Source organism: Struthio camelus, chromosome 4 (assembly GCF_040807025.1).
Source record: "Struthio camelus isolate bStrCam1 chromosome 4, bStrCam1.hap1, whole genome shotgun sequence".
Lineage (NCBI taxonomy): Eukaryota > Metazoa > Chordata > Aves > Struthioniformes > Struthionidae > Struthio > Struthio camelus.
In genome coordinates, this window is record NC_090945.1 from 24754345 (window position 1) to 24780320 (window position 25976).

At 36.1% G+C, this 25976-nt stretch overlaps 1 protein-coding gene across 1 annotated transcript in view; it reads left to right on the forward strand.

Moving 5' to 3' along the window:
* Window positions 1–25976, forward strand: part of COL25A1 (collagen type XXV alpha 1 chain) — a 308844-nt gene that overhangs the window by 155814 nt on the left and 127054 nt on the right. The window contains exon 4 of the mRNA XM_068941897.1: window positions 1707–1714. Within this exon, the coding sequence (XP_068797998.1) occupies window positions 1707–1714 (8 nt within the window). The remainder of the gene's footprint in view (window positions 1–1706; window positions 1715–25976) is intronic.

Genomic DNA, 25976 nt, shown 5'->3' on the forward strand with positions numbered 1-25976 from the left:
TGGTTTAATTTTACAAGGAAAGAAATACATTAAGAATATTAACATTCAGAGAAATAATGTGATAAATAGACTACTCCATGAGAGAAAAGTAAAAATTAAGTTTTTCTGGAACGAAGGAAAACGTTCGATGGTTCATTATCTTGTACCAGGGAGTTTGCTGTTGAGAGAAGGTGACTATGGATGTGGAGCTTGACATTTCATTTGAGACAACATTGTGAGATGCTGAGCACCTCTTCCTGTTGACATTCACAGGAACTGGAAGTATTTATTACTTTGTGGGATTGATTCTTTCCTGAAGAATCCTGAAGGTGAACTTTCTAGAAGTAATGCAGGAGCATTTCTAATCTCCTTGGCTGTCTCTTGTTTAATCTGCCAGTTAGGAGAAACCCCTAATCAACTTGATCCTTGATCCTTAGCCTTTCCTATCTCTGTAAATTATTGTTTTATTCGGCTCTTAAAAACTATTTGCTGCTTTTCCTGCATCACCAAAAAACTGAAGCAAAGCCAAGCCATGCCAAAGGTTAATATAAATCACCTTGATGTTTCCATTCAATGTTAGATTAGTATCTGCTGCAGAAAAAAATGCTATGGTACAGAAGGAAATTCTAAGGTTGAAGGTTTTCCTTCAAATGAACCTGACAGTTACTTTGTAGTATGCTTGTTGATTCATTTTAAAACTCAAATAAACACATATTAAACTATTAACGAAGGAAATTGATCTCTCTAATTTAAAAACAGACCTGCACCTTAAAATGTGATTTAAGAATGTTTACCAGTATAAAGAAATTACCTTGGTTACTGGACAATAAAATTACACTGTTAAAAACAAAAGGCTGTCAATATTAAAAGCAATCTCAAAGTACAGCTGCTGCTGTTTTATACCCCTTTTGCGCTTCACTTTAGCTTCATACCTCTCTCTAGTTTCTGAAAAGCCATTGATTTGGGAACTGCAGCTGCTCAATTTAATAAGACTGAAATAGTAGATTTGATTTGTGGCCCTTTGATAATGTTTCCAAGAACTGCTATACAAAAGTCTTTGAGACTAAATAGTTGAAAAAATGTGCAAATCTGTGACATTTTAATAGGGAGCACTTTGTAAGTATGCCTTGAAAAAGGAGGGCGATAAAAAGAAAGCTCTGCAGTGTCAGGTGGCCTCTGAAACCTCCCCTTATGAGCAAAGTTGAAAGGCTGAAAGATGTAGGTGCAAGTATGTGTTGACTAGATGCCAAGGTTAAATGCCAAGGGTACTTTTCGCAATTTTGCAGCCAAGCTGTGATGTAATGCCTAAATTGTGTGGCTAATTGAAACTGGTGATGTTGTTACATGCGCTTTGTAACAAAGCCTGATAAAATGAGTTGTAGCCCCTGTGGTTAGTATTTTTAGCCTGGCATGATATTGCATGGAAATGGATGGAGAAGCAACTTGCATAAGATTGCATGACCGTAGTTGAAGAATTGGCTTCCTTGTTAAGGTAAGGGCATGCATTTAAGCATTAGCAGTATTATAAGTTGCAAAGCACAGCCAAAGCAACAAATACTTGCGTCGAAAAATACGTGCAGTGCATTAAGTGTTGCTCACTTATAATCCTGAAGCCTGGTGCTTGGCTCCCTACATATGTATCTTTCTTTAATAACTTTGTAAACTTACATATTCTTTTTTTTTTCTCTCTCTCTTTTTGTCCCTTCCTTCCCCCTCCCTCCCCACAGGACCTCCTGTAAGTACAGTGATACATTGTTGGGTCTTCCAGAATCAGGCAGAATCTGTGTTACATCCTGTTATCACCATGATAAACTGGTTGTGTATCATCAAGGGGGAATTTTTATATGTGTACTTGCATGGCACAAATTTTTACTAATTATTTTGGAGGTGAATAATTTAATTAGAATGTTCCTTAAGAAAAAAACAGTCCTTAAAACTGTAAAGCCTTACATTCAGCACTCCAGATAGCAGTTTGGGTCAGAATTCCACGTAAGTATGTTATGTTCATTTTGTTTATGACTTAGTAACAGATATTTTGCTACAGTATAGAAATGTGTAAGTATGCTATTTTAGGTCCAGATTCAGTCACTCTGCCTTTTACTGGGCAGTAACTTACTCTGCAGTTATTGCAAATTATTGGGGCTCCTTATACATTGTAGTTGTATATGCTGCCCAATTTGTTCTGGTATAGTTATTACTGAAGCCAGTAAGTGCTTGTGTAAAACAATTACTGCTAATAGTATTCAGCTTAGTAAGGTGGCTGAATCTTGTGCTAATCTTTGGGTGGGGGGAGGTCGAGTTTTTGTTTTGTTTTTTGCAGTAGATTTTCTGGGCAGGTCAAAAGTCTGACTTAAAGTACAGGATTAAGTGCATGTATCTCAAAGATTTGTATTTATCATGTCATATGCACCATATGGTGCAATAATGTGATCATGAAAACAGTGTTTATTATGCACTGTTTGAAGAGATTTAGCTTTTTTCTTCAATAGATACAGTATTTCCACAGTATTTTCAAGACCTGCTTATCTGTCAATTCTATACTACGTGCATATTTGAAAATAGTGAAATAACATTTTGAATTTCTGCTGTGTGACTTAATGATTTTGCTGTAAACTGTGTATACCAAGCAGTGACACTACTTATCCCTGAAAGCTTTTGGCTGAGTGCTCAGCAGTTCATGGTGGCAAACTCATTTAACAAGCCATCAATGAAAGACCAGGCTTAATGCATAATGGTGCTGTTTATTTGAAAGGAACACTGGCTTCCTAAATTTCTTTTGCAGTCTTCCCATGAAACACAAAGAACAACCACCATCAATCATCATACAAATGGTTTTCCTATAGCAAGACAACATAGCAAGAGTGCACTATATGCCTCATTATGGATGTCTTTACTTTTTGACTTCAACTCCCTACTGTTTTAGCATATGTACATTTAAAAAAAAGTCTAGATCCTCACATTATTAATATAACTCTGAAATAGGTCCCAAGACTGAATAGTTTTAAGAAGTGTCTGACTCGGAATTCCAAGTCCTATGTTCAAAACAGTCTTACAAGTATTCATCTCGCTGAAGGTCAATAAGGCTTTAAGTTGCTGTAAGGCATTTAAAAATGTGATTTCTGTACCTAATTCACTTTTTTATTGTAATGCAGACTTGTTATAGTCTGACTAGGGGCAACTATTACAAACTCAGTTGCTATTGTCACCTGGGATACTGTGGTAATCCTTTTTGTTTAAAGTAACAAATATTTGAATATCCCACATAGCACTGTGCGGAGCTTGGGTGTATGTTGTATTTTCAAAGGCTACTGAGTACTCTGTTTTCTTTGTGCATAATTACTGAGTGTCACATGTGAGAACAGTCCAGGGTCTTGAGGATTTCAATTTTTTAATGAAAAAATTCTCATTCAGCTTTCTCAAATTTCTTCTTTGGCACCTATGTTCTAATGGTAGCCTATCTATCTATTACCTTGCTGCCTAAACACCAAACCTTTTTTTCCCTCTTTTAACCACATATTGCCCTTCAATCTACATGCATAACTCTCGTTGTAGCAAAAGGGATTTCAATGAGAATCAGAGATAGCCTTTTAATTAGAGTATTTATTCAAGTTAAAACAAGATATATATATATATATAATTTCAATTGCCAAAGCCCCGTTTCTTCACTGTATAGTACCTGTTTCATATTTGTTCATCTGTAATATTGACACATATCAAGAACTGATGAATATACAAATTTTAATTTGTCAATAATGTACTCTGTATGTTTGTTATGTCATATGTCATGACTCTGTTGTTAATGTGTGTCATACCATTTCATCTCATTCCACCAGGGTCTACCAGGGCGAAATGGCTATCCGGTAACTCATCATGTATTTATGATAGCTTTTATTACTCTAAAATCGTGCTGCTGTTTTTATTTCTGCTTTATTATTGTAAAAAAAAGAGCTATTTTCTGTTTCTCCGATGTCTACAAAAATGTAACACTTTTCTTAAAAAATTAAAAAAAAATTATTTGACAGGTTTTTATAAAGAGTCTGAGTCGTAAACATCTACAACGTGTAAATGCAATGCACGGATTGTTTGACGTATGTATTTTGTGTTGAGCCTCTGTATTCCTGCATACAGCATTAATTTTTCACTATAATTTAAAAAGTCTTTAGCAGGATAACGCATCTCAATTTTCCATATTAGAAAGCTGTTCAACTGGCATATAGGAACATCTAAGTCCTTTCTTTTCAATTTGTTCTGCTCTTTTGACCACTTCATTCAAAGCATTTTGAGCAAAGAAAATGCTGTTACAGCAGTCTTAGCAGTTGGTTGCATAGTCTAGAGCAAGTTTGTGGTAACGTATGTAATTCTTTTCTGTGTCAGTTTCACTCATGTCTTTAAGATTTGTTGTCTGAAAATTGTAATATATGAAATAATGCATCTTTCTAAAATCTATTAATAATATATTTTTTCAAATAGGCTAGCTGATTACAGTGTCCTACTCAAGGAAAGAAGTATATGCTTATGTCATGTGTTTTAGAAACTAGGTGAAAAAATGTAGTAGTGAGTACATTTCAGAGACAACACATATGCAGGATATAGTGACTATTAAAGTATGATAATAATCTTTCTTTACACACTTGATAGGATAGCGTGAAAGCCCTCCTGTTCTTATTTGCCTAGATATTTCAAACAAAAACTACCTAATTTTACAGTGAGTTTAAAAAATTTCTCTCTATGTGTGCATGTGAACTGCAGACCTTGAATACTTTCAATTAGAAGTCAGCTGGAGGCCAATTTGAATATTTTTCTTTGGGAACTTTGTATATTTGAGTTTACTGAGAAGCGTTACAAATGAAACAACATCCAACGCATATCTTTACCATTATCAGTAGTTGAAAGTCAGCTTATGACTTATTAATGATCGATACCAAGAATGCTGCCTGGATACACTGAAAATGTTGCTGGGTTTCAGCACACACATTCTAATTTCACTTAAAACGCTTAATCTGTGTAGGTGGGTGTGGGTGTGTACATGCATGCACGTAGGAGAGGGAGGGAAAAGCTTAACAAAAACTCTTCATTGCTTATCATCCAGCTGTGAGTTGTGTACACAGAGATTGGGATTTAAAAGAAAAAAAAAAACAGTGATAGCAAACCATCCCTCAGGCACTTAAGTCTCGGCTTCTGTGGAGATTAAATATCTTTGGAGTTTCTTACTCCATTTAAAAACCTCAAAGCACAAGATAAAGGTTATGCTGTGCAGAGCACAAAAGCCTCATAAGTTTAATTTCTTGACCCGGCCTGTAAGTTGAGGAAATGAATGAGAGTATTAAAGTGATGGACTTGTGTATGTTTTGAAGGCTCCATAGGGAGAGTTTGAAAATACAGTTTTCTTCAGAGCTTGAGGGCCTGGTGCTTGGTCCTAGTCCAGCGGTTTTGTTCTTGAAGAAATTTGCTGTGGGCTCTGAAGACAATGAAGTTTCTTGAAAGCCACGTTATCGAAATGGCTGGATCTAATAGTGGCATTATTATGGGCAAACTCTAGGCTAACTGCATTGCTGTGCATGAATGCAGCCATGCATGCATGCCCATGCAAATATGTGTCTTTAGTAGCGCTTAGAACTGAATTTGGCTAGTTGTCTCTTTGCTGGGTCTTTAAACCTTTTCAGTCACATCCGTATACTCCTGCTTTGAATGGGAAATGTGTAATAGCAAGTGAGATGCTTTTTAAAAGTACTTATAGAGTCCTGTAGAACTCCATGAAAAGGCTATTAGTGTTTAAAGTTATTTCTCTGGAGTCCATTTAACTTCTGTAGAAACCTCATTGCTTTAATCTTTTTTGAACTTTATAGCATATTCTGTGAGGTAAGTGAGGTATATCTACCACATATAGCTTTCCAAAAAAGCTATTTGTAGGCCAACATACTGCAATACAACCTCAGGAAAGCTAACAGCTGTTTTATCTGAGGAAAGACTGAGTCTTCATTGTCTATATTCATTCTAATTTTAAAGGTACCTTAAGAAATAGTAGTAATGGTAGTAAAAGGAAATACATTAGAAAGTCCAATTTCCCAGGAATATATGGTGTGAAAAGTCAAGAAAATAAACTAGACTTGCTATTTATGAGTAACACAGTTACTAAGAGTTTTTTAAGATTGTGATTAACTGGTTATTATTATGTAAGGCACCATGAAAACTATAATAAGCATACATTGGTGCAGCTCTTTTTTTCTCATTAAGAGCTTCGTATAACAGAGAGACTAAATTTGGAGTTATAACTGTCTTACAACTTCAGTTTGATATTGAAATAGGCTATCACATCTTTTTAAATAAAAGAAAACAAGGCAATAACAGTTGCAGAATGAGGACAAAGATATTTGTTGCAGGATTTTTGGCTAACTTTGTCACTTGAGAAATAATGGTGGAACCTAGATGAAAAAAGTGGAACGAGGAAATTTGTACTCCCCCTCCTCCCAAGTTGCAGTACAGATCAAGCTTGACATGAGTAAATCATCTTGGAATTTGTTTGATATATGGTGGTAAAACTGCATTATTTTTGGATTTCAGGATAAAGTGGGTATGATGCCCATATAGCATTCTACATAAATGGAAAGAGGATGAGTGGCTTTTGCCTTACAACTTTCCATGATGTTAGTCTGCAGTACAGCTGATGCATTTACAAGACTTTTGGACTTGTGGAGGGTTAGAGCTGCTCCAGGTGACCATATGCCCTGTATTAAGTCCCATGTCTCCTAGCATCCTTGTTTCATTTTCTAAAAATGTAGATAGATTCCTCTCCTGCAGAAAGCAATGTGTCTAAATTGATGATTGTTCTCCTGTAACTGTAAAATATTATCTCTCTTCAAACTCTAAATCTAGACCTTTGGAATTTCACCTGTCGTTCTACTTAGAATTTTCCTAGCTGCTGAATGTTGAAGCTAACAAACTGGTTAAGTTTAGGACTACAGGTAGATATTCTTATCCTATTGTAATTTCTTCTGAATTAGAAAACATCTTCAATATCACACTTCTGATTTTTGCACCAGTGAAAAATAATGTCCCAATGTACCATAAGACAACTTCTTATTCTGGGAATCATGATATGTAGAGGATTTCAGATTGCTATCAGAAGGTTCCGATTCCCCCTTCACCTTCCTTCCGTTCCTACATTACTTAAAGCAAAGGGAATTTTAGGTAGATCAGAGAAAGGCTGTAATGGGGATTGAGTTTGAAAAAATAGGCAATGGTATGGAAGAACACGAAAACCAATCTTACGAGAGATTGAAAAAAAACATTTTATTATCTTGCTGTGTTGCTTTGTCTTTGTCAGTGCTTCATATTTCAGTGTTTCTACTGAGTCCCTGGTTCCTAAAGATATTGGGACTGTGTAGAAAAATCTATAGGAAGATGTAGTGTAGCACGAGCCCTTCTCTCTTCATTCTCCCATTCTTTCTTTTATATAATGAAACTCATGTAATTATATGTGATGAAGTTCCTGGGCAGTTTGGAAAAAGCAATTTTGTAAAGGATAGACCGTGGAGCTTTCATTTGTTCAGTTCTGTGCTGTGACTAAGCAAGGCTATGTGTGCGATCCTTTTTTTTGGTCTGCATTAAACAACCATCAGATCTGTCTCTTCATTTCCACCTGTTTATTCTTAATTGCAAAAACTAAATATATTGACATGAGTACTTGGGGCAGGTATTCAGTATCAGCAATAACTTCTCCAAAGGTATTGTATATTCTAAGGTATATTACATATGTGTCTGTTTAAAAATGACAAAACCAAATACCATTATGAGTCAGCAATAGGAGACTCGGGCATGGGAACATTACCCGAGATTTCTCCCCATCTTGTCTATGCCTCCAATTCTGTGCACGTTATATAACAATACAAATCTAAGAGAATGTTTCTCATCTGTGAATGAGATATCAGGACCAATATCTTACAGGAGCTGCCAGTGATCAGAAGTACAAGTTGTATGTATGAAACTTTTGTAATTTGGCTATGAATCAAGTTTGGAATTGACCTTGTTTCTGGAAGAATTTTCATAAGAGGTGTGAGGCCATCCACAGAATTAGAGGAGTACCAGTTCAGTTCTGGTTTTAGACATTTTTATATATATAAAAATAAAATAGTTATATTTTTTTCAACTAATTCTAGCATAAGCAATAATATGCAGTTGATATATGAAGTCCTCTCATCAGGGTTTCCTGTGGAACGTCTCTGTTTTTTCCAGTTTCTTACTTCTCTATTAGAGTCACTAAAAATTGCATTGCAAGACTTATTTTCTGTCATCTAACAGATTTAATGTGCAAGTCTACCAAAACGGAGGATGGGAGTTGGCTGTTTTTTTAATGTCAGTTCAACTGTATCTAGTAGTCATTATTCTTTTTTTTTTACCCATGATATATAGAATTAGTCCCCTCCAAATTCAAGTCTTTAAACCTCAGATACCATGGCAGCTTGGTTTCTGTAAAATGAATGTAGTTGAAAGAATCAAAGGAGTAGAAATGAGCAAATATTGAGAATTTTTCATCTGTGATCAAACTCAGCCTGTGGCAGTATTGAGCATCTCCGCAACAGCTATGGTGTTTCCAATAGCTGGTCAGGGCTTCTCTTTTTTATGGTTGTTGTACAATACAAATGTCTAAACTCAAGTAGTTACTATGTCAGTTCCTCACCTTCCCCTGAGGATTCAGCCTGGTGGTCCTATACAAGTTTCACTCTCTCTCTTTACACCATTTCTTGTTTCAACATGCGTCTCTTTAGACCACCTTTTATTTTTGGCATTTGATCAAAATAAGTTCATGTAAATATCTATTAGCAAAGCTTTCACAATAAGTTTCAGGTTTGGTAGAGAGGCATTGATAACTATTTTGAGTATTAAAGAAATCTTTTATTTTAAAATACTCAGAAAATTCAAAATGTCTGAAATCTTAAGAGCTTCTTTGTATTGGGTGATTTTGGCTTAAGTTTTCTCAATTCTCTGTAATTTATCCTCCTTTTTTACTCTTGACAGAGGTGAATGCCTTGCAAGACATGAGGTTTTCATTTGACCCATCTGCCTCAGACTTCTTGCTTGTTCTCAAGGAGTGGAGAGAATCTTCCTCTTCTTCAGAAAGATACAGTTGGTCAACTCTGTGTCTCAAAAGGTTACTGGTTGGCTGGTTTCTTTATTCTTGACAAAGTACTCTTTGACCATTGTTCAAAAGGGTTGCCAGCTGATGCCAAAGCTTTAGTTTTGTCAGAAAAATTGTGACAATGCAGGATGAGTATAAGTGAACTCCGTAGGACTATTTTTCTTCTTTCACATAAACACTTTTCATTAGTTCATTTTCTGCAACAAGTCAGAACTCCAAATTCCTCTGCCACAGCTCATCAGAATACTGGAAACAAGTCGTTCATTAGAGTGAATATTCCAAGAACATACTTTGACCAAGATAGAATATAATACTAATAGTTGAAAAGTTGTCCTTAGATGACTTTGTGTGGTGCTCAGAAGTGCCCCAGTCTTGCCGGAGAAGCTTACCACAAGAGCTGGTTAGTTTTTGTAGTACAATCAGACTGAGAGCTATAGGAAATAAGGGTAGGGAAATCAGCATTCAGCTCTACCCTAGTGCATAGAGAAAAGCCATCTTTCTACAGCTGTAGAAAGGTGCTTTCAGCCTTTTGCATGGATACATGTGTCAAGTCCACCACCCAACAGTATCTGTAGCTATTGGAATTGATGACTGTAAGTGCCTTCTGGGATATCAGTATCACCTTTTTCAAGCTAGACCTGTGTTATGTGATGCTAGCCTTGAACAGTGGTCAAACTGAGGTGGGTAACTTGCTTATTAAAGTGTTTTGCCTTGGTATTGAACCATAGGTATGGTCCAAATTGCAATTTTAAAGCTGCAGTGTCAAAATTATATTCTTGCACAGTTAGTATTCAGATAAGTAAGGGATGAAGTCCACTCTGGAAAAAAGTGGATTACACCTTTCCTCTTTGTAGATGCGGGCATCCTGTAGTATTAGGTTAAGAGGCCTGCAGTTGCAAGTTGTATTGACTTGTGTATTAACAGAAAACTTTGACACCTTCAAACTCTTCCTAACTGTTGTAACCCAGTGAATCAGGAATTTTCAGGAGCAGCAACATTTACAGTGTTCCCAAATATATTCTTCAATTTAAACAGGTGTAAAAGGCTGTTAAGCAAGTTAACTGCATAGTATTCTTGTGCTGTGAGAAACAGAGGAAGGCTGTAAGAATCTGGTAATAAAATACTGCAGCTAAGTACATAGTAATAATAAGAAAAATTGGAAGCTTATTTACTCATTATGAATTGTGGGAGACTCTTTAAATTTACACAGCTGCGTGAGTAGTAACTGTAGCTTTTGTTACAAAGCAGGCCACATTAATATTGAGAATGTTTCTATAACCTTCACATCTATGAATCATGCATAATAATCAGTTTAATTTCTTTATATGCTCCTTTTTTGCAGTGATTTCAGATACCTCATAAAAATTGACTTGAACAAAAAAGTTGCAACCTCATAAGCTTTCAGTTGTTATTAATTGTTTCACAGATGGTAATTGCAACTGCACATCAGAACATGTTTATTAGCTTGTTATAATCCAGTTGCCATTATGAATGAACCATGGGCTGAGTCCCTTCATTTGTTACGTTCATGTAATGCTGAGTGCATAAATAAGAGAGGCAATATTTATTCCTCCAGATCCTTCAAGAATGCTCAGAGTGCCCCATACTATTCCATATATGCAATGTGATGTTGAAGTAACAACTACCTCATCTGCAAAAGCCAACAGCATAAAAACAAGAAGAAATTTCTAACCTCTTTTCCCATTTGCAACTACAAAAAAAGTGTCTAAAATAAGAGTAGAAACTGCATGTGGTGACTTTAGAAAATGATTTGTGCAGCCGTAAATACCTGCCAACATAGTACGTTCTAGTTTAATTAAACTTTCTAGATTATTTTGTTGCATTTTCTACATGCCATTACCAATCAAATTAGTAAAAAAAAAAAAAAAAAAGTAGAATAATAGAACAATGGTAATAAATACTTCAATGTATTGTTACTCATACAGAAAATTCCCAAGCCCCTTTAAATTAACAGTTCTCATCTCAAATGCATGGAAGGAGAACTCATGTCTTGTAAAATCATCATCTCTGCATGGCACTTTTTGCAATAGCTGATTTGGAGAGTTAGATGTTGGTGTGTCCCGAGAGCTGAACATAATAACACTAGAATACTATGGGCTACTGTGAATCAGGGTAATTGAGTTTAGATTCACAGCTGATGTCAGCTCAAAATAATATAACACCGTACATTTAGCAGATAAATACAGTGTTTTATTTAATGGCAGATATATAGGATAGTTGTAATTTAACAACCACATTTTTTTCAGTAACTTCAAAGAATTAGCCTTTCCTCTTTCATAATTAAGTAAGTATAGGTAAGGAAAGGAATTAAACTGGTTTATAACTTATTTGACAGTATAGAGATATTTCTGGTCTCCCCAGGCCATTCAACTGACTTCAGTTTGGCAGCTAGAGCAGGTGGGGTGGAGAATGCTGTAGTTAAGATTTTCACATCCATGCTTTAGCAGACATGACTGATGCTTAAACTGCACCTAAGATCATTTATACCTGCCTTTTCCTGGGCCTCCCGCTTAGAGCAAACTTCCTAATCATTTCCTCAGAATACGTGATGCAACTCAACAGCATAATGGAAAATAGGTTTGTATATGAAATGAACAACCCTTAAGCAAAAATTGTGTTCCAAATGTTTTTGCCAACCTAGAGAGGAATTACAATTCTGGGCCTTATTTCTCAAAATATGTTTGTGACCATTGCATGCAGCTATACATTGGGTAATCAGTGCTAGTTAGAAATGCCTCTTATAATTTTCCTGAACTGTCCTGTCTCAAAAGAAGTTTTGAGAGATTGAAAGAAAAAGCATTAAATCACTTAGAACAGAAGTCCTGTCTTTAATTACTGTTTATATCTGTCACAAAGGGGGAGGGAAATCCCAAACCCTCATGTAGGAGGTTATAAATGATCAATTTGTTCATTGTGAAGGAAAATTGCAAATGTGATACATGATTTTCTTTAATACTGGATCTGTAATACAGCTGAAGGAGATATAAAAACTGCTACTCATACAGCTCCCAGATGAATATGCATATGTGAGAGTATGTGCATTGTTAATCCTAGTGTAAGGTCAAGGAGTGTAAAATTAACTGATGAAAATTGTTCCTAAAGTGCTTGACTTAGGTTCTTGCGTTCTGTGATTTCCAGACACTCACTTCCCTCTGCGCTTTAGGGTTCAATTTCCATTTATAACATAGTACATAGGGAACATCTGCAGTAGGCAGGCACCTGAACTGCTGGTCCTTATAAAGCAGAATGAAGAACTTTATACTGAGAATCAAAACATTGTGGATCAGTAATGGCACCTTGAATTCACCTCATTGGCTATGATCCTGCCACCGTGCGAAGTTCTTTCAGATACTGTAGTGGGCCACACACTGCTTAGCGTCATCCAGTAAGAGCACCAAAATGAATTTGGGCTTGCGTTTTTCAAGCTAGCGAGGTTCTCTGCCCTATGATTTTTTACTTCTCTTTTAATGTAGAAGTTAAGCTGGTAGGACAAAAGCTTAAATTCCTTCTTCTCTGTTTCTGGGGATATTTTGGTATGGGTGCATCTTAATGTGTATCTTGCCTCCTTCCTCACAAGGGAAGTACTAGGGTATAGTGTGGACTGCTGTTAGTTTCCCTTATGGAGGGATGAATACACGTGTGCATACCAAAATCAAGATTAGTTAAAGCAGTTATATTTCTGAAAGCAAACATGCTAGTCTGGTAGGAAAGATTTATAAAAGCAGTGTGGAATGTCAATTGGAGGTTTTTCCTTGACTGTGTAGGATACAGATCATAAATCATTCCCTCAAAGGGTTTTTTTTTTCCCTTTGGCTTAAGGTAAAACAATTAACATTTAGTGTTATTTACTAGTATTAAGAACTGCATGCTATTGTACTGCTAATCTAACAGAAAATTACTGAGCTAAGAGCTCTTGGCTTGTTTGCTGCAACATCACAGTAGCTATTCCCAGTGTAACTAAGCAGAATTTAACCTCTTGCTTCTTTGCTTCACAAAAGGAGCATGATGATAAATAAACAGTCATGCACGTGAGTACTCATCAGTTGAAAGGAATATTAAGTTTTTAATGTAAAAATGAATTTCTTGTTGTTACGTGATATTCTTAACAAAGTAAACTTCTATGTACTCATGTTTGATGAGGCTAGAGCTCTTAACAAGTAGAGTAAATCCAGGAAAAATTTGGAAATTCATAAATGTCATACTATTCCTATGTAACTGTTCTTCATTTTACCAGGTCAATTGCAACTAAGATGAACTATGGTGGGGGTGTAGATTCTTCAACTTTTATTCACACTGAAAAGCGCTAACTCAGACAAACAATCCCCAAAATCAGTGCTGCTTGCTATGGAAGGGTAAAGTAGAATTGGAACCTATGCAGAGAAAAGTTTAGGAGAAAAATTGCAAGCGCTAAGGAAGCGCTCTATTTATCAGTACGCAGATTTTTGTGAAGGAGAAGGTTTATCTCTGTACTGGAATTTGTGTTTTACCTTCAAATTAATTTTTTTGTTCAGTGGTATTAGATACTTGTACAGTGTTCTTTTGTCTTCTAGCAATTGGAATGATTCTAGTCTGCTACTTGCAGTTCATTTCACAAAACTTTATTAACCATGGTGCAGATTTCCGTAGGTGATAGTGAAGTTTGAGAGAATGGATTACAGAGTGCTCCACAAGCACCAAGAGTAATTTATAGCAGTTCAGTAACTTTCATCATGCATGACCTAGTGTTTACATTCCTCATCAATGTGAAAGTGCAAGTGCAGGGGTTTTGTTTAATAGGAAAACTCCTCCTGAGTGAGGCTTGTGGTTTTCCTCCGGGTAGTCTGACTGATTAACCATTCTTCAGTATATCCCTAAATAGGAAATGACCTCAACATTCCCACTTCCAGCTGTGTGGATCAATTATCCTGATTTTTTTTCCATTCTGCATATGATAGGAGATCTCTCATTTTAAGTCTCTGCCCTTGAGGTATGTGAAGTGTAATCTGGTATTGCCATCACACGTGAATTGTTTCTCCCTAGATGGGAATCCAAAGAAACAGATTTTGTTCTTCATGCTGTCACCAGCTTCTGCAATAATCCTTTTATAAACTTGAAATCCAGTTATATCAGAAAAAGTCCTGAAATTGTGTACTTGAATGTTTTCATGTGTGGATGCAGACAGTTTATAGTTTACAAGATAAAATGGAATAATGAGATTGAGAAATGCTGTAGGATTTTAAAAGTTGTTTCACTGAACTGTATTCTGTTTTTGGATTGACCTGTTGAGCTCTTGTGGACTTGAACTTGAGTTGCATAATTTGACTGAAATTAGAAAAGAGGGAAGAGGAGTATATGTTTTGTTGGAATAAGGCTCAAAAAGGCATAGTCATAAAATACTTAGAATTACAGGAGTTTGGGGGGTGGGGTGAGCTTTTTTATCACATTACATATTGTAGGTTGATTTGATTTCAGTAACTTTTGTTTCCTTGGTTAAATGTTTTGTTGGTTGATAATACTTGGTTCTATCTGAACAGCAGTTGTTGAGAAAAAAAAAGGAAACACTTATATTTTTTCTAACTGTCCACTGAGACAGTGGTGTCACTTCAAGTTGAAAGGGGATTTCAGCATCAAAGTAGAAAAATCTCTCTATTTTGGTTCCAGATGGGCAAGCTGCAAAAAGCAGAGATGTGGGTTCAGAGGAACTCAGTAGCTGTTTATAAATAACTTGAGGGAGAAAAAAGGCACCAGCTCAGTAGGAAGACTTTGTAGAGATGAGCTCTTGTTCTTCAATACCAGGAAAAGAAAATTCTACTTCTTTTCATAGAAATTTCAAAACACACAAATGGAATTTTTCATAAAATAAACACAAATTGTCAGGATGAGGAGTCTGGAAGTTGGGTCTGTATATCCTTTCCCCTACAAAGGAGAAAAGAACTGTGGGAAATAGTTTGAAGAGGTGTTGCTGCTGATTCCCTGAATCAAAATGGCAAGATTCTTCCGTCATCCTTTCAGTAACTTCTTTCAGCCAATTGTGAGCAAACCAAAAATTCCTTTTGACGCTCCATCTAGCTAGTGACCCTTTGGCTCTAGGCTTTCCCCTTTGTTGCCTGACTGCTCCATGCCTCATTCTTGAGTGAGTTTCTTCTCCCCTCCTTCTTGTCCTCTGTCTTTAGTTCTGTTTCCTTCCCAACATTATGATTTCTATGTCCCTCAAATGTTTTGGCTGCCAATATGGTGTTGTATCTATATAATGCTCTTTCAAGCTTCTTCTTGCTTCTCCTGATATAGCTTTTTTTTTTAATATAATGCTAAGCATTCCCCCCGCAACCTCTGTAATGTATGTCATTGAGTGAAGTATTGAAAGATACAAAAGTTCTCAAGTTTTCCTAATAATCTCTTGTAAAAATTCTAGCACCAGTAGAAAGATTATTCCATCTCAAACATTACCTCCTTTGCAGACGCTATTATTTGTCACCTTCCAGGCATGCATTATATTTGGGCTTATTCTAAAGAGCTCTCAGGTTCTCCTCTTGCTCCTCTGCGTCATCTGCCACACTCTTTTGAATGAGTCAGCCTGTGCCAAATATCTGCTACTTCGGCCTAGTCGTGAACTTCCAAGTGTTGCACTTTGGGTTTAAATTGAATTGTTCACTGTCTTGCAGGAAAGGACATTAGAACTATCTGAGGTTAGTGGGATAATAAGGCAATAAATGAAGTAGAATTTAGCTCCCCAGTTAAACTAATGTAACTAGGAAAAGAGCAGCCTTGCAAATAAAGATGTTGTATGCTGGTCTGAGTACTTTATATGATTTATAATCCTTGCTGTTACATGCCTGACGGTTTTGTTTTCATGTTCACATTAATAAATACTCCTTCTGGGAACTAACTTTTTGGTAATGATCAATGTAAGATTTTTATGAAAATTTATCTCCAAGGTCTAGAGATAATCTTTCTTCGGGTTTGAATTATTTCCTTGCTACATACCACTTTTTTGTTAAATGGGGGAAATAGAACAGAGGATACATCATTAAAAACTATATAGGGAAACACTTTAGGAGGAAAGAATGAAAAAAGTTGTAGGGCATCCTTGAATTCAACTTCATTTCCTGGAATTAAATGAAATTTTTAAAGTGCTCCATGTAGTTATTCTTAATGTTTTATCCTTTACAAGAGTGTACTGATTTCATGTTTGTTTTGGAGGGGCACAGCTGTATGTAGTATGACCAACTTGTAAGGAATGATAAAGGCTGTAGTATGTTTAAAAAGGCAAAAAGTTTAAATGAGCTGCAAATATACTTGCATCTTTTAAGTCTATTAGGTACTTGACACCAGCATCTGAATGGACTTGCATGTGTAGAAATTTATATTCTAGAATGTGAATACATGTGGCAGTGCATAGCTGAAGGCTAAGGAGTTTAAATTTTAACACAACACATTTGCACAGTTTTTCATATATTGTATCCCAAATAGAAATGCTGCAGTAGGGCTGTGTATGAACACTGATATTTAAATTATCTTGGAATTGTTCAAATAAAGCTTTCTTCAGAACACATGCTAGCCAGGGGGAAGAGATGCATTTTTTATCTACATGTTTATTTATAAATAAACCAATACCTTGGCTTTTTGTTTTTTTCTCTTTTGAAGCGTTTAGCTATATTTGTTCTCTTCTCTTTTTATGCAGTTATATCCACTTTGATAGATTTCCTTTGGTGGAAGTCAAAAGGGAAATATCTCTGTGGCAGCTGTACCTATTTCTTTATTTCCTGGAAATGCCATTCAAAATGTGTGACTCTGTAGGCGGGAAGGAGCATGGTGGTCAGATTCCTTGCATGCTGATGGAGCAAAAATCGATTTATATACCTGCTCTCTCTGCTTATTTTCCAAGGCTGATCTTTCCACTGAGGGAAGATTAGAAATTGTCATATAAAGGCTAGTTCTCAATGGGGTTGTGTTACTTACCAGAAGACTTTTTTTTTTTTTTCCCCCCTTAATGGACCTGAATACATTCTCCTTATAAAGGAAGGATTTGTAGAAAACTGAAAAAAGAGATCAAATGAAAGAACTGAAAGAATTTGTTCGTATTCTGTAAAGCCATCAAAACACAGATAATAACAAAAAATTGTTTTAGTATGGCTTGTGTGAGCAAATGGATTCACTTGCAAGATGGTATGGGGAAACAGAGCAGTTTCTCAGAATTATTCTAGGAGAACAAAAATCTAATTCATCAAAGTCATCATGGCACAGCACCTACAACAATCTATCTCCTGCTGAACTCTAGCCGGCTAATTTTTGAGAAGTGACATTTTTCACAGTTTATTGTTTTCTCATCAGCGTGGAACCAACCACATCAAATATATTCACAAAGTAACATTGGCACTGATGAATTAGCTATGTACCATCTATTTATGGGTAGAGGAGTTTCAGTTTGTTCAAGAGAAATAAGAACTTTTAGGTAGAAGGGAGGAGATTTCTCTCTGTTTCTCTGTACATGTCTTAATGGTGTTCAAGTGCCTGTCAAGTTATACTGGAATTCAGTAGCATAATGAAATATTTTCATTGAAACATGTAGTTTTGCACCCCTTCACAAGAGTGTTTTTATGAGTGAAGCATATGCAGTTCATTATTTAACAGCAGGTTGTTGCAACGTGCTGCTTCTCAACTCACTGTACCATGCATGATTTACCTAGATTAGGCAAGTTCATTTTACAGGTTTTTTTTTTTTGCTCTGTAGAAGTATCTGAATATTACTTAGGTATTTTATGTGTGGAGCTTTGGTCCACAGTAAACAATGTTAGTGGTAAATTATCAGTGTAAAACAAAAAAAAGTCTAATTGACTCTATTCTTTATTGTGACTTTAATGGGGAATTACTGTGCTGCTTTGACTCTTACTGGAATCAACAGTAGTTTCCACTTGCAGTAATTTATGTCATACAGCCATGACCGTAAAAACGTTGCTAATATTGATGAGATGCATAGGCTACAAAGAGAAAGACAGTGTCTGTCTGGAGATGATCCTCTTTCTAGCCTGAGGTATGAAGACTGCAAAGGTACTTGACAGTTTTGGGTTCACATATTTGGCCCTTTTCTCCTATGGAAAGGGGTGTGTGTAGCCTTGGCCATGATAAACAGAAGGATATCTACCTAAGGTCTTTTATAAGAGTTTGTTCCAACTTAGGTCTGTTAGTTCTTTGTCATGTATTTTTGCATACATATTTCTATAGGAAGAGCAGTCATAGTGCTCAGATACTCAAAAATGTATCTGCTGCACAAGAAACTGCCTGCCAGATTTCCTGCATAAACTATAAAAATAAAAAGTATCTTGGCAATTATTTTTCAGCTGTGAAATGTGCTTTTGAAAAGCTGTGACTATAGTTTTTCTTGCATAGAACTCCTTGTACTCCCTTGTTGCTACCATATGCGTGCTTTTATTGTAGTTCAGCCACTCGGTCAATAGCCACACTCTGAGCAATTGTTTATTTCTCCAAATTGCTTACCAGCCCATTTTGTAGTTGTGAAGGAGCAATTAGAGTATTCAGACTGTATGTAGCTCTCCTAGATAGGAATCTAGTCATCTAGAGTGATATTTCTCTGAGGAAGAGTTTTGAAGTTCTCATAGGTTTATTCTGGAGTCTTTAAAACTGTCCTTCATATTCCATCTTTTACATATACTTACGCTTTCTGCTGTCTAATTTATCCTAATCTATATGTTACAGCCACTTTATGAAATTCATACCTACAAATCCTTTGTCCTTTTGTTTCTTGAAATTCAAAGAAGAAACAAACTAACAAGTATGGAAAAATGCAAATATTTGCTGTAACAAAACAGCAAAATATGTGCAAGATACCTGCCAGTTCTACCTGGCAGCTTACTGTTAGCATTGGCATATTGCTTTACATGGACAGCCTAGATTATTTCTCTACACTAAAGGCACGACACTTGACAGATGGTTTGAAATAAAAAATGAAATATCTTCTTCGTACCTTTATGCTCATGAACTGGAGTCTCAGTGTGTGGGGTGTAGTCTAGGCATAATGTGGCTTTTTCTGACTGTTAGAGTTATAGTCTGGGTCCTTAGTCATGGTGCTGCTCTTCTCTAAATTATACAAAGACTGTCCCTGGCCTTGGTTCTGAGTCTCCTTTATGCTGCTGGGATATGCTTTTTGTCCCTTACTGGTGTGATAAAGGCAATAATATAGGATTTTCTGATGGGCAGGTTGATATGAGGCTTGTGACCAAATGAGAGACGACTAGAAATACAGGATTAGGCTATTAAGGATTTAAGAATGTTTTTCTTTACTGGATGTTGCTTTTCTATTGAAATAAAAACAAAGTGTGGTTTATGAGAGGTGGTATGAGTAATTCAAATCTTGAAGGATTAGCTTTGCATCAGTATTTGGAATGGGTATAGGAGGAGCAAGATGTCATTTCTGAAGTCTGGATGAGATAGAGGGTCTAGTAGTTAAGATGGGACTCGTAAGTTGCTGATAATAAAATCAGACAGCATAACAGTGCTGTTCTGTTTGTTTCTAAATCTTCATTTAAAACTCTAAATGATTCCCTACCTTGGACTATATTTATGCTTACTTTGCAATCTCCAAGTGAAGGTCTGTCTAGCTGACTTCTGTCTCTCAATGTCCTGATTGCTGGCCAGAGAGACAGGTTGCTGAAGGTTGATTTAGAACAATCTCTTTCTCCAAGACCCGGAGCAAGTTACTTTTGTATCTGAGCTGTTCACTCCCACTGCGCTTTACAACAGTCAGAGTCATTGAAAAAGAACCAATAATGTTTCACTAGTAGGAGAAATTCAGCTAGTTGAGGAGCTTGGCTTACTCATTGCCCAATGTAAGCTCTAAAAAAAAAAAAAAAAAAAAAAAAAAACCTCACTAAAGAGAAATCTCATTAGACTTACTAGGAAATTACATTACAGCATCTAATTAAAGTCAGCCTTGTTAAACCTGTAATAAAACCAAACAAAGGGAAAAAAAAAAAGAGAGAAGTAGAGATCCATCGTTTTTAATGGAATCATGATAAGGGAATCTGACAATAGTGTTTTTTTAAACCTCTATCAATCTTGAACTAATGTAGGTGTAGGAAAGACAATGTGTCATCTTTCACCTTACTTGAATTTAGTGGAGATGATTTGCAAATCTGCTGTTTGATACTGATTTTTTTTTTCCTACATAGGTATTTTTAAAGTTGCTCTGAGACAGTAACTGGCGTGCAGCAAGCACAGCTGCTCTAAAGCTAAATTCCTGCTTTCTTCTGAATCCTTGGTACCTCCTATTACATATGTGTTTACGTAAGAGATTTCAGACAGCTGCAAGTAACAATTTAACCATCTAGCTTACTGAAGATTATTTAGGAAGATGGAATAATTTAGTCACGCAATTTAATCAGGATGAGAGTCTGAGTTCCAAAATGCTACTGTGATAGTCTAAATTAGTGCCAAATATGTGATCTAAAAGATTTTAAAAATTGACTGGTGGATACCTTGGATTTTTTGGACAGCTGAGTGGCAAATCATGGTCTTACCAAAGTCAGCGTGAAAACTCATTTTTAATTGAGGGCTATGAACTGAGACCAGAAATTGCTAAAATACTGCCCAACTTCACCTATGGACTTTGTTACATCTCACTAGCTCTAGCTTTAGTTGTGGGGGCAACTGTGGAAATCAGAAATGTAGAAGTAACCTCTGCCACTTACTTGTACTACAAAGTAAGTTCAAGAAAATTGGAGCGTGATCTAGAATGGTGTTACCAGGACTCTATTCCATTTTCTGTATTCATGTAAATCTCTCACTGATGCAGGCATTTCTATATTGATTTGTGTATGCAGAGTATTTCAGGCAGCCATGGTCCATATTTGGAAATATATATTTTTTCCAAAATACTCAGTTTTACATAAATCGGGAAAAGCAATGAAACGTCAAAGTTTGAGAAATCATTGTATGTTTGAAGGTTATAATTGACCTATTTGCAATTTATACAGAAAACTAGAATTGAAATAATTTGCAACGTCCAAATTTTATCTCTCATTCTTTCAACAGAAAATATTTACAACAAATATATTTATACAAATACTTCCAGTGAATATAAACCCACTGTAATTATGCATTGCTAAAATATGCCAATCCATTTTATTAAAAAACTCTAAAATCTATAAAAAGTAGGAACTGTTGTTTATAAAGAAGAAATAATGTCTGTTTTCTGTTTAGCGTGTACCTTCTGGTTTCAGAATGCGTTCTTCTGATGAGTATTCCTTAAATGAAAAGGATCACTGAGGGATGAGGAGAGAAGTTAAAGGAAAAAGATAATCCAAATCTTCCTCCTTTTCCATCCATTGGAAGACTTTTATCATCGCATAGTACATTTCAACATGTGCTATCAAGTCTCTCTTTTCTTAACTTCACTTTTCACTCAGACTCTTCTGAAATAAGTGTATTATAATAAAGCTGCTTAAAGTAATAAAACTGGTTCTTTTTGATAGAAGCACTCTAATAAGGGTTCCTGGCATATTTGCTTACTTTTTCAGTTTCTAAAAGTTACCCCAAACATTCTTAGAGATTTACCTCCAAAATAACTCATCTATAGAAGATGCTATTTAAACAGAGTAACTGTTGTAGTTTAGTGTTCAAAAATTGACTAAAATATATTTATTTGAGACGTATTGGATTTTAAAATTTTTTGAAGAGTTAAATCTACTTCGCACAAAAATGAAACTAAGTCATTCTCCCCTTCCTCTCATATGTTGTCTCTCTCTGTTTTAGGTTTTTAATTAAGTAGCCAGTGCTATGTAAATAGTTGTATATTCTTTGGAAAAAAATCTATTGCAGAAGCATCTTTACTTTTGAGCATCTTGGAGAACAGTCTAAATAATATAGTCAGTGAATATCCAGTAATAGCATACCTTTTTTTAAAGGATAGTAGTAGCCTAGAAAGGAAATGCATAGTCTGGAGGAAACGCGTTTTCAATAACTCATCCCCTTCTCTTTCTATCCTGTCTAGTTTTTAAAAATATTTTACAGAGATTGTCTTATAGAAGCCAAAGTATTTGTTGTTTGCTGTCAAAATGACATGCTAATCTGTAGTAGTAATTATTTAGAAAATAAAACAGGAAGTGTTTTAAACTTCGTAGTGAGCAAGTTAGTTCGAGTCAAAGACAGACTTTCATTTGGAAATCTTTTGGATTCTTTCTTTCAAAACTAATGACAATGTCTGAGTATTCTGTGAGAATTCCAGTGCGATCTGTAGTCTGCTTTCTAGAAGTAAACGTATTCATAGTCAGGGTTCAGCTCAGCATTGGTTTTTGCACTGGCAGCAAACTGCATGTGTAAATATTATCAGTTAAATATCTTCTACTATAGTGCTAGAAAAATAGTGAGCTAGTAATTTGCAGATTTGCCTTGATTTTTGGGGGAGGTATCATTTTTGAAGTTTTGCTATATAATTGTGAGAAAATTAGTAAGTGCTGTATGTGTGCTACAAGTGTGGGATCAAGAGATACTGAGGAAACTTGATAATAAAAACTATCCTCTGAATACACTGGCTAGTGTTTTTTCTTTATTAGGTATCACTGAAGAACTGATTCAGAGAGAACATTGAAAGATGTTGTAGGTCTTCCTACAGGATATTGGCATGTGACTAAGATAGTGGCTGTGCACATATAACCGCTTGAACTGATTTATTCATGTATTAGTGCCAATTATTGTTAGTATTAGTGGCAGAAGATAGGGATATGCAATCCTGGGTGAAGGGGCTGTTAGAACCACTGCAGGCTTGACTTAGACTAAACTGTTATGGAATTGCATGTTGAATTTTGCTCTCAAGCTTAACTAATGCTGAGAAAGGGGAGCAAAAGGCAGCAAGGGCAAGATGGATCAAGGAAAAAACAGAAAACTTGCTATGTCCTGTCTTCCCAGCAACAGTGATCCAAATCAGGCAGTGTGAGCGATCAGTCCTGAGGCACCATATGCTTAGGGAACTGTCTTGAAGCAATGCCTGTCAAGCTCTAGAGGGAAAGCATGGCTGCAGAGCCAGTATTCAAAAAAATTTCGTTCCAGAAAACATAATAAGCATCCTTGCATGGGCAAACACCCGAAAGCCCACAGCTTCAGCCAAACACAGGACTGGAATGATTGAAACAACTTCTTCTGCTTAGTCTTATCCTGTCATCATTGAAAGGTAACTTCACTTTGTTTATTTGTCAGAAGACATGGCAATTAAACATCAAATTTAAAATTAATGCAACTTTCTTAAGCCCCCTTCTCTCTCATGCGGTCACCAAAACATACCCCCTAATACAGAACTAGCCACTGAGTTGCAACAGAGTGCATCTACATTAAATCCTTTCTAGAATTTGCATCCGTATAGCTGCAGTCAAACTCTGGACATTGAAGGAAATAAGTAACTTGCAAAGTATCTGTGTGTGTAATTCCCAGGCAGGGAGAAAAAAAGGGCAGTATAAGACACAAGACTATCATGGCCAAAGTATAGGTGGAAATCTTTAGTATCTCAGTGAACTGCATTACCTGATGTTTTTTTTATTAACCATCATTATTATAATGTTAATTTAAATATGAATTAGTTATGATATTTTGAAAGTGTTTGCTCTTGAAGCCATGGTTACAATAAGAGCATTCAGTAAATAGGCTGCGTATTATATTTTCCTGGTTGTTTAAAGAAAAATATATGAGCCAGATGCATTATTTCATATATTTGGTTATATTGTGTCACTGTGATGTGCCAAACTAACAATTCCTTCATTGCACATTGAACCCGTCTTTTGTAAACATCAGCTACTGCCTGGCTACTTCCCATGATACTGTTTTTATTACTACTGACTTAAGTCTGCTTCTTTTGTTGCTTCTTTTTTGTGCCTTTGTTCTCAAAATATCTTTAATATATTGCATTTAACTGCTTACACAGAGTAAATCATCTTCTAAAGCATTCAGTATTCCGCAAGTCTGTATGTTTTCCTCAACATCAGCGTTGCTCTGATTTAACTGTTTCGTTTTGTTTTGGCTTTGATTATCCTAGGGTCCGATTGGTATGGATGGAAAGCTGGTAGGTGATTTGTTCAAAACCAGTGTAATTTAGGTCATGCACATGTTCTCCCTTTCCCCTTTGAATTGCTCATGCTGAAACATACATTAATCACATGTTGGCTTACTTTGGCATACCTTATTTCAACCTCAGTAATGTAGACTTAAGATAGAGTGCTGAACAGCCACTTCAGTCTTATTTGTCCATCCAAGGAAATGGAGATGAGCCATGCTATCCTTATTTCTTTATCATTTGGTGTCTGGGTTAGACTGGAGGATGGATGTTCCTGGTGAGGTGCCCTTTCCAGAGAACTTTCCACAAGGGTAGTTCAGTGGTGCCTTTCAGTCCTTACCAAGATTTTCTTTCTGCCAACATATCTGTGGCTGTTGCTGGTTTCCTTTTTCCACAGATTCTTCCTTTTTCCATTTTTGTTTCTCAGCCTTTTTTTTTGGGGGGGGGGGGGGTGGGGTGGTGCTGATTATATCTGAACAGCTCCATGTTTCATTTTTAAATGTATTTGTATGCTATCCCAGATATTCTCTAGGGACATGGTATCTAAATTCAGTTAGAAATAACCTTCAATTTTGTAGAATGCGTTCTACTGAGTTGCTAACAAAATTTCCTATGTGTGAGCTTCTGTAAGTGAAACACTATGTACATAGATATGTTTGTGTGCATATAGATTTGTATGTATAAATATGACTTGAACATATGATCCTGGACCAGCTATTTAAAGATTAAAATCATCCAAAATGTGTGAAAGTCTGGTTTCTGCACTTTCTCATATTATTGTTTTCATTCCCTCTCTCTCTCTCTGTCCCTTTCCAAGAGAGCACTTCTTTCCTTTAATGCCCAGAATACATCTTTCTTTCTTGTCCTTTTGTTTGACACAAGCCTTATTCTCTTTGCAAGCTCAACTTTTTAACTTTTGGTGTCAGCTTCCAATTTTCTTCAGATTTCCTCCTCTGCTCCCAAGGTCTCTTTCTACTGCTAAGTAACCTTCCTGCAATGTTTGCAGCTTCCGATCAATAGGCTTTTTCTTTAATCACTCTATCTAGCAGACCGATAGTTTAGCTACTGACTTCAGTGCTAGACCTGCCTGCATCTTATATCTTTATCTTCTCCTTTCAGTATGCCTTGCATATCAGCAGCTTATATTAGGTTAAATTGCAAGACAGGGATTAATTATCAACCATACAAGATCTTTGATTAAAATGATTAGAATTGGCTGCCAAACATAATTCCTTTTTTCCTGCAAAATAATGTATTAAGTCAGAAATAGGAAAATAGAAAGGAAAAGTGTTCTGAAGATTCTGCTGAAACCGTGAAATATTATGCATTACTACCCATTGTAGTAATGGATGTTAAAAAAAAAAAAAAAAAAGCAACAATTGATAGTGAAGTGAATGATCGAGCGCGTGAGCAATGATACAGGCGTTCAAAGCAGCAGCCACTAGTATACAGAGTGGTTGGTTATTGGTGTTGGGAGTGAGCTGTAAATGCATGGAGAGGACAGCAGTCTGTTGATAGGTACAAGACAGTAAATGAAAGCCATTAAAAAGAACAAATGAAAATACATTAAAGTTTCATATCCAAATTGAGGAATATGAAATACATACCATCCAGAGAACTGTCCATGTTCATTTCAAGGCTTCATTTGGGGACGATGGATTGCTTTCCGGTGTCTTCTTGCCTGTTGCCTGTTTCTTTCTGATGCTTCCTACCACAAACTCAGACAAAACAGAGCACCACTTATATTTTCTCATTTCAAATGCTCATATTTTTAAGACCAGGTGATCTTTTCCTGTGCATTCCTGA